The sequence below is a fragment of the Petromyzon marinus genome, chromosome 50 (assembly GCF_048934315.1).
Source record: "Petromyzon marinus isolate PM22_M1 ecotype Great Lakes invasive population chromosome 50, UKy_Petmar_22M1.pri1.0, whole genome shotgun sequence".
Classification (NCBI taxonomy): Eukaryota; Metazoa; Chordata; class Hyperoartia; order Petromyzontiformes; family Petromyzontidae; genus Petromyzon; species Petromyzon marinus.
In genome coordinates, this window is record NC_133716.1 from 4,886,453 (window position 1) to 4,899,260 (window position 12,808).

At 49.6% G+C, this 12,808-nt stretch overlaps 1 protein-coding gene across 1 annotated transcript in view; it reads right to left on the reverse strand.

Moving 5' to 3' along the window:
• LOC116953197 (sulfhydryl oxidase 2-like) overlaps nt 1–8,312 on the reverse strand; it is a 34,628-nt gene extending 26,316 nt beyond the window's left edge. The window contains exons 1-2 of the mRNA XM_076074810.1: nt 8,013–8,312; nt 7,681–7,976 (exon numbers count right to left, since the gene is read on the reverse strand). Coding sequence (XP_075930925.1) covers nt 7,681–7,915 — 235 coding nt within the window. The 5' untranslated portion in view covers nt 7,916–7,976; nt 8,013–8,312. The remainder of the gene's footprint in view (nt 1–7,680; nt 7,977–8,012) is intronic.
• Between the last annotated feature and the right edge of the window lie 4,496 nt (nt 8,313–12,808).

The window sequence follows — 12,808 nt, forward strand, 5'->3', positions numbered from 1 at the left end:
GTAAATATTCCGTTAATCTCTTTCATAGCGCAAGATCAGAAAACTTTCGTAGCGCAAGGTCAGAAAAATTAGCAGGGCTTCGGGGAGGACACGTCGCGACTTGCACGGCGGTGGGTAAGGGGGAGCGGGGTGGAGGATGGCGATGTACTGTATGTTTGCTCAACTTCTTTCGCACCATACGTAGCCAACCGCGCTAAATCGGAGGTGCCGGAGGAGGACAACAAACTAAGAAGCACAAAAAGCAGTTCTAAAAGAAATTAGTTTGTCAATTTAGACGACGATTTAAAAGTGCACGGCTCCCAGTGGCTTCCTTAATATAGGAAAGAAGAGCTCTCCAGACGGCCGCAGAAGCGCATCTGAACGCGCGCGCGATGCGGCGACCAGCTTGTGAAGGACAGCCTCTCGAAGCGAGTCCACGGTGGCCAGACTGCAGAGCATTTCACTTGTTGGCACCACCTGAGATGATGGCGAAGCCATAGTTGATTTATCATGATTATTTCGCTTTATACTGCGTCGCTCCAGCGCGATAACATCTCGAAAGAACGCCGAGACGCGGTGAACTACAATCCACTTAAATCGGCTGCGTATAGAGAGACCGGTATCGCTCAACATTGCCAGAGACCGGCATCGCTCAACATTGCCCGAGACCGGCATCGCTCAACATTGCCCGAGACCGGCATCGCTCAACATTGCCAGAGACCGGCATCGCTCAACATTGCCAGAGACCGGTATCGCTCAACATTGCCAGAGACCGGTATCGCTCAACATTACCAGAGACCGGTATCGCTCAACATTACCAGAGACCGGCATCGCTCAACATTACCAGAGACCGGCATCGCTCAACATTGCCAGAGACCGGCATCGCTCAACATTTCCAGAGACCGGTATCGCTCAACATTGCCAGAGACCGGTATCGCTCAACATTACCAGAGACCGGCATCGCTCAACAATGCCAGAGACCGGCATCGCTCAACATTGCCAGAGACCGGCATCGCTCAACATTGCCAGAGACCGGTATCGCTCAACATTGCCAGAGACCGGTATCGCTCAACATTGCCAGAGACCGGTATCGCTCAACATTGCCAGAGACCGGTATCGCTCAACATTGCCACCACCACACCGCTGAAGCGCATACGAAAGCGCCACGCGATGCGGCGGCGGCGACGCCCCTTGTGTGCACTGGTTTTTTTTGGTTTGTTCAACGGTTCATTGAATTTGTTGTTTGTTGGGGCACGGTGAACGTGACGGTACGCCTTTGCGTTGTACACGTGGGTTAAACCGCACAGAAGACGCCCTCTGCCACGTGGTGATAAATGAGCAGATCCATCCGCAGAGTCCAGGCTGCCAAGCAAGGAGATTATTTTAAGTTCATCCGTGTGTACACGCACCTCGTCAGGCCTGAAGGTTGTCTGACCATACTTAACCAGGCCTGGTGAAGGAAAAGCACTGGACCCGGTTTAAGATATCACTCGCCACTGATGCTTGCCGCGGCCGGGGATCGAACTGTTGCTTGGTTCACGGCGCAGTGCGCTAACCGCCGCTACACCACTCAACCCCAAGCACTCATATGCTGCATAAAATACATCTCGCCGAAGAGTTAAGTTCTCAATTTAAACTATGCACAGGTCTTTGGTTATTTGTTGTTGTTCAAATGCGTTGCGCTGCATGCACCGTACGCTGACAATCAGCAATGGTTGCGAATCGTACATTTGTTTACACGTGTGCAAACAATCCGTTTTGCGTACAGAAACTATGTTGTTGTTTTGATTTAAAGCTAAGAATATGTTGTTGTTGTTGTATCATTTAGTTGCGTGTCATTTTTGCGTCTCACTCGGTTTAAAACAAAGACGCCGACGATGATGGTGGTGACAACCCATGGGTGATGACGATTCCCAGCCTACACCACACCATTCAGGAGACTTCGTCCATCCAGTACGGACGAAGCTGGTCATTCAGCCGAAGATTAAGCGCAAGATGGTGGGCGTGCGTGCTTTCCCGTCCAGAGTGGAACGTCCTCCCACTCCGTATCCGGCCCATTCAAGTCCATTCCACTATTCAATTCCAATTTTTAAAGCAAACCTTGTGCGCATTTACGAACGGCCTTTAAATCGAGTTGCCTTTTGTTTGGGCGTGCAACGTGTCTTGCGAGGGGCGATATTTGTTTTTACTATTGTATTGCTATTGTCTTGAACAGCGTCGTCGCGATGTGCTGTTTTGCACGAACGACGCTCTCTCCCTCGACATGAATATAACAACATTAATTCTTACCATGGTATCGACAAATATCCAAGCCAAACAGGGCAGCCCAGTGTGTGGCTCCCATCACAGTGGGGACAGCCATCGGGGTCGTACCAACTGCGCCAGACTAGCAAGGACATGGTGGGGGGGGTGGGCGGTGATAGAGGTGGAGGGTGTGGGGACGCTCACAGGTGTGTACGTGCGGTCACGCGCCACGTCGCCGCCGCCACCGCCTTCACCTTTATGGATGCGCGGGCCCGGACGAGTCAGGTGACGGAGTGCACGGATGACAGGCCGTGACGCACACGCACGGGATTAGCTGGTAAAAGTTGCAGCGAGCGCGCACCTCGACCCGAAATCGAAACTCAACCTCGCTACGATTTGCACGCGTTCCCTTGTCGCTTGTCTAATCAAAAATGGGTTAATTCAGATAAAGCCGCACCACCCTTCCCCCCGCCGCCCCCACTAGAACACAATTAGTACGGACCTAGTTGTGGCCTAGTGTTCTAGCGGGTAAACAGGCCACGCCGATCGGTGCCCGCGGGTCATTGCAGAGCCCCCAGGGCCGGTTCAGATCTCACCTCGCCACCGAAGTTTAGCCACGGCTGGGAATCCAACTTTCGGGCCACCACGTTCACAGTGCAGTTTGCTAACCGCTGCGCCACCTCACTCCCCCCGTGCTTATGTACATCGAACTTCTTTCGCACCGTACGTAGCCAACCGCGCTTAAATCAGAGGTGCGGGGAAAGGGAAACAAACTAAACACAAAAAGCAGCTCCAAAGAAATTCGTTTTCAATCTAAATGTAAAAGTGCACAGCTCCAGTGGCTTCCTATATACCGTATACACATTATAGAGTTCTACATTAATGCCAATTTTAATCCACGACGTGCACTTTGCATCGCATCACCGCGAGACCAAGACATTATGTACCGTAAAAAGCGAGCAGTGCACCTCCTTGTGTCACACACCAGTCTCAAAAGGTGGTGTGACAGAAAGAGTGCCTTCTTCAGGCACTTTGGTAGGACCCGTCATCAACCAGAGGCAAGCATTTTGTTGGCTGGACCCGGCAAAGGGTGTCCCATAGGAATGTCAACCAAAACCCGCTTTGTTTTAGACGAAAGCGTCACTATTTTTGTTTTGCCAGGTAAGGCCCCACCGAGGTGTGTAGCTCTTTTTCAGAAGCGACCTGGCCATCACAAATGATAGCCCAACGAGGTGGGCGTTACCATCGCGTGGAAATGTATGGCAGCCAAATGCTCTAAACGCGTGACGCCGATAAAAAAAACAAATGTGGAGGGAAAAACCGGAAGACCCGGAGAAAAATCCACGCGACCAGAGTGAGAGAGAGTGAGTGAGACACGCACATTCCAAATATACATCAGGTCGGGATCGAACCCATGACGTTCCTGCATGCCAGGCGATCTCGTTAACATCTCGTCACCGTGACACCCCTTCAATTGACACGGTTGAACCAAAATTAAGTGAAAAGCTAAAATTATATTTTCATGGTGGGGGGGGCGGAGGGGAGGTTTTTTTAGTGTGCAGATATTGGTGGTGACCAGACTGAGATCATTAACTGGCTTGCCGCTCGAGAACCCAGTTTACTTGTGGAACAAAAAACTCGCATAGCTAAAGAACGGTTTATTCCAGTCTGTGTGGCCGACTGGATCCAAACCTCGATTTCTCGGCAGTGCTGGTTCAGTGCTCTGTCTGATGCGGTCCTATCTCCGCAAGCCACCCGCTCGCTTTCTGTATGTGCGTGTGTGCGCGTGACATTTCCTGGTTAGTCGAGTGAAGCATCTAGCCGCACGTGTTTCCACTAATATTCTACTCGCAACAATGGAACATTAAGGTCACAACCCCCCAAACTATGGACCGTGCAGTAAACTCAAAAGACACAGAGATATATACTGAGACTCGCAGAGATACACAGAGACCCATAGTGACGCCAGATACATAGAGACCGATCGAGAGACACAGACACTCATCGCGATGCATTAAAGACAAGCCACAGCAGTGGCCATGCAAGCCCAAATTATGGACCACATGGTGAATCGCCACGGTTGCGAAATGTTAACTCCCTCGCCCGGTATGTAGGAGGTCGTAGGGTCTGGATTGAACTCCCCACTGTGGTCGGCACTCCTTCAACGGAGGAACAGCAAAACAACACGAACGCTCTCTCTCCCAAGGCCCTCTCATCGTGGCCAGGAGCAGCAGCTACAACCTGCAAACGGAAATTCAGCCCCTGTGCACACCCCACTGTCATCGCGGGCAAGTTCAGAACACAACCATTACACACGACGGTGCAAACAAACACACAATTTATTCGTTTTAAATGAGTCGCGTTATTTTTACCCAGCGCAATAAACATGTTTTCAATGGTTCCTTGCCAGTCGTCACGCAAGCCGCGCGAGCTTGCCGTTGAATCAACGATTAAACACTGGAAATTTCCTGGGTAGTTTAAAAATAAAAATGTGTTTTTTGCTCTGCGGCAGACGTAATCCTGGCCAAGGAACAGAAAGAGGAGCACGTGGATTTAGAGGTACGTGTGAGCGACGTTAGAACGTACGCAAACTCTGCGGGTGGCCAGGACGCGTCGCGAGTGGGCAGGCGGGAGCGGGTAATGGTCGAGATTAACGATGGAGTGGAGGTCAAAAGGCACCACAGTGGCGAGATGTTAACTACCTCGCCTGGTACACAGGAGGTCGTGGGTTCTGTCCCACCCTGACACCTGACGTATATTTGGAGTTTGCGTGTTGCTCTCTCATCATCACGGTGGCTAGGAGATGTTAACTAGCTCGCCTGGTATACAGGAGGTCGTCGTGGGTTCGATCCCGACCCTGTTGCATATTTGGAATTTGCGTGTCTCTCTCTTTTCCCGTGGTGGTCGCGTGGATTTTTCTCCGGGTCCTCCGGTTTTTCCCTCCACATCTAGAATCGACGTGCGTTCAGCATATTTGGCCGCTATAAATTTCCACGTGATGACAAGCCACTTCGTTGAGCTATCATTTGCGGCCAGGTCGCTTCTAAAAAAGAGCTGCACTGTATAGCTCAGCGGGCCTTAACCTGGTAAAATAAAAACATTGTTTTAGTTTCGTTTGCAATCACTGTGGATTGTACATGCACCGCAAGTGCAACAACAAAAAGAATCCATCCGTGAATCCAACTGTAACCTCGAAAAACGAAACAACGCATCAAGTCGCGAAAAGAGGAACTACCGCTTCCCAATTACAAAAATTAACAAGCGTGCACCCAAGAGCCGATCCCTCGATCCCTCGCCGTGAAGAGATTTAAGTTCACATCAGCCTTCTCCGTGCAGTGCATGCTGCGAAAGTTAAAATAAAGGCGCAGCGGTGCAAGTGCTCACTCACGCCCACTGATGGCGGAGGGGGTCCTCTGCGAGAGCGAGCTCTGGAGATCGCCCCCTCTAGAGTAGAGGGCATCTGGCCGATCCTTCTACACTGGCCGGACGTCTTGGAAGACTGTGGAGTACCCCACACTCTACCCCACCGCACGCGCTCTACCTGATCGACCCGACTGCCGTGGGGAACCAATTAACGCCCGCCAGGGTGCACAGGGGGCGGCGGGTGGGTGGAAGATTTGAGAAACTTTTACCACCGCCGTTTCAACTGCCGCGCGCCGGGGAGATCGAATGTGAACCGTCGAGAGACCCTGCGCATTGGCAGTGCTCGCCGGCGCTGCTCGCCGTTCCGCCCGCCCGCCTCGGCGGAAGCAGCAGCGGCGCCCCGGACTGCAGAAGGCAATCTGCCAATTTCATTGAACAGAGAGAACAAAAACGCCCAAGTGCTGCGTACGTCAATGTGGCAGATGCACGCTGCCTCCGCTGTGCCAGCGGAACATTGGCAAGCGAGATAACCTATGGGTCTCTACGCAATGTCGTACTGGTGACCAGACAAAGCCCGGTCAACTCGCTACACTTGAGAACCTTGCGCCTGGAGGTGCCGGATTCGATCCCAGGACCTCAGCTGTTGCGCCACCCCCTGCTGTCCGAACTCCCGGTACAATATGAAAGGGGACATCTCTATCCCTCATGAACCAGACAGGCAAAGTGTGGCCGACACAGTCATTATGATTCCAGGACCAGTGTGCAGCCAACGCGGCCATCACGAGAGTTTACTCCCCAGTCTCAAAAAACCTGGAGGACCTCAGGCGGTGTCGTTGGGGATGTGACACAAAGCCATCGCGAATCTCACGAGGGGCCTGCAGAAGTCACTCGGCCTTCACAGCGAGCTACCCACCGCCTCCCCCCCCCCCTCCCCGCGACTTCAATGTCTCCGACCTGGCCATCGCGAGCCTCCGATGACACCGCAGAAAGACGGAGATGCATTCACCAGGAACACAAAATCTCTGCGTCTCCGACAAGGCCATTAAGAACCTCCCAAGAAGGCATTTCACTGACGGTCACTGCAGCCACTGAGCATGAACCCATGACTCCGATCTTTGTTGTCCTTCCACCGCACCTCCGACTGGCACGGTTGGCTATGTAAGGTGCGAAAGAAGTTCCACACACACGTAAATCTCCGCAGAAATCTCCACAGAACTCCACAGACCACAGAAATCTCCACGTAAATCTCCACGTAAATCTCCACGTAAATCTCCACGTAAATCTCCACAGAACTCCACAAACCACAGAAATCTCCACAGAAATCTCCACAGAAATCTCCAAAGGACTCCACGTAAATCTCCACAGAACTCCAAAGAACTCCACAGACCACAGAAATCTCCACAGAACTCCACAGACCACAGAAATCTCCATAGAAATCTCCACGTAAATCTCCACAGAACTCCACAAACCACAGAAATCTCCACAGAACTCCACAGAAATATCCACAGAAATCCCCACAGAAATCTCCACAGAAATCTCCACAGACCACAGAAATCTCCACAGAACTCCACAGACCACAGAAATCTCCACAGAAATCTCCACAGAACTCCACAGAAATCCCCACAGAAATCTCCACAGAAATCTCCACAGAAATCTCCACATAAATCTCCACAGACAACAGAAATCTCGAAAGGACTCCACGTAAATCTCCAATGAACTCCACAGGACTCCACAGAAATCTCCACAGAACTCAACAGACCACAGAAATCTCCACAGAACTCCACAGAACTCCACAGACCACAGAAATCTCCACGTAAATCTCCACAGAACTCCACAGAAATCCACAGACCACGTAAATCTCCACAGAAATCAGAAATCTCCACAGAAATCTCCACGTAAATCTCCACAGACCACAGAAATCTCCACAGAAATCTCCACGTAAATCTCCACAGAAATCAGAAATCTCCACGTAAATCTCCACGTAAATCAGAAATCTCCGCGTAAATCTCCACGTAAATCTCCACAGAAATCTCCACGTAAATCAGAAATCTCCACGTAAATCTCCACATTCGCCGCCGCCGCCGCCGCCGTCACCTTTGATGTCGGCGCCGAGCGCCTTCCAGACGGGCGCGAAGTGAATGCAGTGTCCGCACCACGAGGCGTAGAACTCCACCACCCAGGCGGCGTACGAGTTGCGGAGTGCGGGCGCCACTTCCCCGGGGCCGAGTACGGCCACGAGGTCGTTGCGGTCGTAGAGGCCGCCCGAGACCGACAGCGGCCCCAGCGGCCCCAGCAGCAGCAGCAGCAGCAAGGCCAACAGCGGCGCCATGCTTGCGTGCTCAGCGGGGAACCCGCGGCAGCAGTGGCTGGCAGCGGTGGTGTTGCAGCAGGCAACAGCAGCAACAGGAGCGGTGGTGTTGCAGCAGGCAACAGCAGCAGGCAACAGCAGCAACAGGAGCGGAGGCAACAGCAGAGGTGGTAGCCGGAGCGGCAGCAGCAGAAGTGGAAGCGACAACAGCAGCAGCGGCGGTAGCAGCAGCAACAACAACAACAGCGGCGGCGGCAGTCGCAGCAGCAGAGGCAACAACAACAGCAGCAGCAACAGCAACAACAACAGCAGCAGCAGCAACAACAACAGCAGCTGACAGCAGCAGCGGCACCGGCCGCCGCCTTCCTCCGCCGCCTGCCGCCTTGACAGCTGCGCGAGTCGTTGTGATGGGAATCGATTCCGCGCGCGCGATTTATAGACCATAGGGTGTGGAATCGATTCCTCGCCACGCAATTTTTCGTGCGCGGAGGGGGCGGGGGTCACGGAATCGATTCCGCGCCCAAAATTTATAGAGCCAGTGGGGGGTGGGGCGGGGGGTCTCGGAATCGATTCCGCGCCCGCGATTTAAAGTGCGGTGCGCGGGGGAGGGCGTCTTTGAATCGAGACCCCATAATCATGATTTTGTTTTTGTTTGTTTGTTGCGGTTGCACCCGATTCAAGAGCCGAATGGCTCACAGGGCTATACCAACATAAATGAAACTATGAAACCATAATCGATTCCTATGTTTAGAAGGAGGAGCGTACGTGGAATCGTGAGAGTCGATCGATTTCGATTCATGTGCATTTATGCAAATGAGCGCGAGCGACGTGCTGCGAATCAGAATCGTTGTTTAGACTCGAGGAGGAGATAATCCGAAGAGCTGAAAAGCTCTTTTTGTAAACAGACGTCCCGTTACGGGTAAAGGGGTCAGAACGTCACAACAACAACAGCTGCGAAGAAGGCAAAAACGGACCGAGAGGTCCGTTAAGGGGCCGTTCATAAATGACGTCACGCACCTAGGGGTGGGGGCGGGGTCAGACATTTGTGACGATGTGTGACGGGGGGGGGATGAGAATTGTGACGTCACATCAAAATGCGCAATTTTAAATAAATATAGACAACAACGTTCTACTTAAATTTCGATTTAAAGCTTTCGTGACTGCAAGGATTCATCTTCTTTGGTTCTTTCGGTAAAGTCACCAAGTAGAATGAGAATAAAATAATAAATTGATAAAATAAAATAACACAATAAAATTCTCACGACGTTTCAGCCACTTGTGTTGTGGCCGCTTGTGTTGTGGCCGAAACGTCGTGAGAATTTTATTGTGTTATTTTATTTTATCAATTTATTATTTTATTCTCATTCTACTTGGTGACTTTACCGAAAGAACCGAAGAAGACGTTCTACTTAATTAAGTAGACTTTTTCATAAATGTTTTCTCCTACAACATCAGAGTGCAGCGCCACATTAAATACTTACAATGACAATAGTTTAAAGCGATTTGAAGCATGCTCTTTGTTTTTTTTTCGGTAAAGTCACGTAGGTAAAATAAAATAAATGAAAACAACTAAATTAAATCACGACGTTTCGGAGGCAACACGAGCTTCCGTCTTCAGGTGGAACAGTCACAGCAGAATATCTGTGTCAAGTGGACAGCTCTGAGACACCCGAGATTATATAGACAGGTTAAGGGGTGGGGGGGGGGAGCCAGGAGGGAGGGGAGGGCTAAGTTAAGCCGCCTTTTGTTAAGCTGCAGGGGGTTCGGGGGGAACGGTGGTGCACTGCACAAAAGCGAGTACAACCCACTGGAAGCAATGGAAACGGCTGTATAAATAAGGCAGCTAAAGTTTGACTTGGTTGATGACATCTTTCCAATGGTTGCTCAATTTAAAACCATCCTCTCGGTTGAAGTTGTGTCTATGTTTGTATATCTGGATGGCTTCATGGACAAATCTGTGGTAATAACCGGGAGGTTTGCAGAGTGCTTTGGTATCGGAGAAAACAATCTCATGAGAACCCGCTGTGTTGAGACAATGATCAGCCACGGCCGAAGAATTCGTTCTGCCGTGGTTATAATCTGATTTTTGCTTGCGAATTCGGTCAGAAATACGTCGTTTCGTCTCCCCGATATAGCAGTCACCACAGGTACAACTCAATTTGTAAACACCGGGGTACTGTAAGTCAGGAATGACATCCTTCGCGGATGGGATCAGATCACGGATTTTGTGTACTGTATTGAACCGGACCTGGATCTTGTGTGTTGTTTAGAATTTTGGAAATCTTTTTGGTAACGCCTGCAATGTATGGCAGTGTGATGATTTTGATCGGAGTATCAGGTGGTTGTTTCTGTATGGTGGGAGAAACAGCTTTGCTGTTAGTACGGTCAGAGTATCCGTTCATCTTGAGGACCAGATGTACATGTTTTAATTCACTGGTCAGGTGGTGTTGGTCAGAAATGCAATGAGCTCTATGGTATAACGTTTTGATGAGAGAATTCTTTTGAGCCAGGTGGTGGTGGGAATCAGGTTTCAAGTAGGAATCTGTGTGGGTGGACTTCCTGTAAACAGAATGTCCCAAAGAGCCATCAGTCCTCCTCCCAAACAGAACATGCAAGAATGGCAGCTTGCCATCTTTCTCCACTTCCATGGTGGATTTTATGGATGGGTGTCTGGAATTGATGTGGTCTAGGAAATGGTTCAAAGCTGGGAGGCCATGTGGCCAAATGACGAAAGTGTCATCCACATATCTCTTCCACAGGGAAGGACGAAGGGTGGTTGTCTGGAAGGCATCTGATTCAAATTTCTCCATGAAAACATTGGCGATCACTGGTGACAAGGGGGAACCCATAGGGGTACCCTCATTTTGTTTGTAGAAGGTACCATTCCAGGTAAAGTAAGTGTTGGTGAAGCAGTGCCTAACCAGCGCAGGTACATCAGGGTTCAGTCCATGTTGGACCAAATCTTCAATTATTGTTATGGTGTCAGGCACTGGGACCTTGGTGAACAGAGAGACCACATCAAAGCTGACGAGGATATCGTCAGGAGACAGTACAATGTCCGTGACCATATAAACCAATTTGGTTGAGTTAAGTACCGCTGAGGTGGTCTTGCCAGTGAAGGGAAGCAGAGCATCCGATAAAAAAACGGGCTAGCTTGTAGGTAGGGGAGTTGATCGTGGACACGATGGGTCGTAGTGGGGTACCTTCTTTATGGATCTTGGGAAGACCACAGAATCTGGGAGGTCTTGCAGCCGAGGGTTTTAGGGAGGAACGTTTGGTTGGTTCGATTAGGGAAGTCGAACTCGTGATGATCTTGTTGGTTTTCATCGTTAGGCTGTTAGTAGGATCACTTTTAATTTTTGAGTAACTCCCATCATTGAGTAGGTCCTGGATTGTGTTGTATGAATTTTTATCCATAATGACATTGGCATTGCCCTTGTCGGCCGCGAGGATATCATCCCTCTTTTTTTTAAATTCGCGAGTTCAGAGCGTTCGTTTTTGCTAATGTTGCTAATGGGTTTCTTAGCATTCTTGAGAATAGTGGCTATTTCTGCTCTCGCAACGTCCGCTCGGATGTGTCCTATGCCTTTGAGGGCTACATCGACCTGAGAGATGACATCCTCTACTTGTATATGTTTAGGGGTGACAGCGAAATTTAGCCCTTTAGCCAGTACCGTTTTCAGATTGTCCGAAATCGGGATGTTACTCTGATTAATAACGATTTTGTTAACATTCAGTTTTGTGATGTGTGGTTCTGACTTCTTCTTTGATAGGAGGTTGAATTTAGCGCTCAGGTTGGCTTTGCATTTGACTGACAGTGAATGAGCAGAGGCAGCAGTCATGTTGTCAACGTGGTTCCAATCAGAAGGGGACATTTTTTGTGTTAACATTAAATGTGATTGTAAGAGAGTCTTGTCTAAACTATCGAGTTCAAATCGGACTACTCTTATTCTCTCTGAGATTAGTGATAGGCTAGCATTAAACAAAATCCGTTTAGAGTTCGGTGAAGATTTGAAGCATGGTTTACATTTTTTTTGGGGGGGGGCAGAGCTTTGTGACGTCATATTTGAGGGGGGGGTCTGACTTTTTGTGACGCCGTGTGACGATGGGGGGAGGTAAAAAATCGTCAAAAATCGCGTGACGTCATTCATGGACGGCCCCACGTGTATGGAAGGCAAACCCCCCCCACCCAATCGATTCCTGATTCTAGATCGGCGTAGAATCGTAACGCGCGATCGGAATCGTCACGAAAAGAATGAATTGACTCGGTGTTGGCTTTCGGGTGCGTGGGAGGGCGGCGCGGATCGATTCGTAAGCCACTGGTTAATCGGATCGGGTGGAATCGAGTTGAGTGGAAGTCGCAGTGTGGTGTAGTGGGTACCATCAGAATGTTGTATTCATACTGGAGGGAATCCGATGAGCTATGAAGCTCTTTATTCACAGATGCCTAGTAAGGGCAAGGGGTTAGAACGTTACAACAAGCCATACAAAAAACACGATAGGAAAGGTAAACAAATCACTTAAAATGTACAAGTTTAACACGTAGGCTTTCGCGACCAATATTATTCATAATAAAGGTTTTTGGGTTAGATCGCGTTATTTATAAATGTGTCATCATGCCCGATAATGCTGGATGTAATTACCAGCGAAACGTCGTGCTCAAAAATTGTAAATGTTGTGGATTCACTCTTCAACACACCGGTGGGCTAAAGTAGTGAACTATTTTGTCTATTACATATTCTTGGTTCTTTCAGTAAAGTCACGTAGAAGGGAAACAAAATAATAAAAATATAAAACAATAAAATTATCACGACGTTTCGACTGCAACACAAGCATTCATCATCAGGTGTGAAAACCACAGCAAGAACATTTTATATTTTTATTGTTTCCCTTCTACGTGAGTTTACCGAAAGA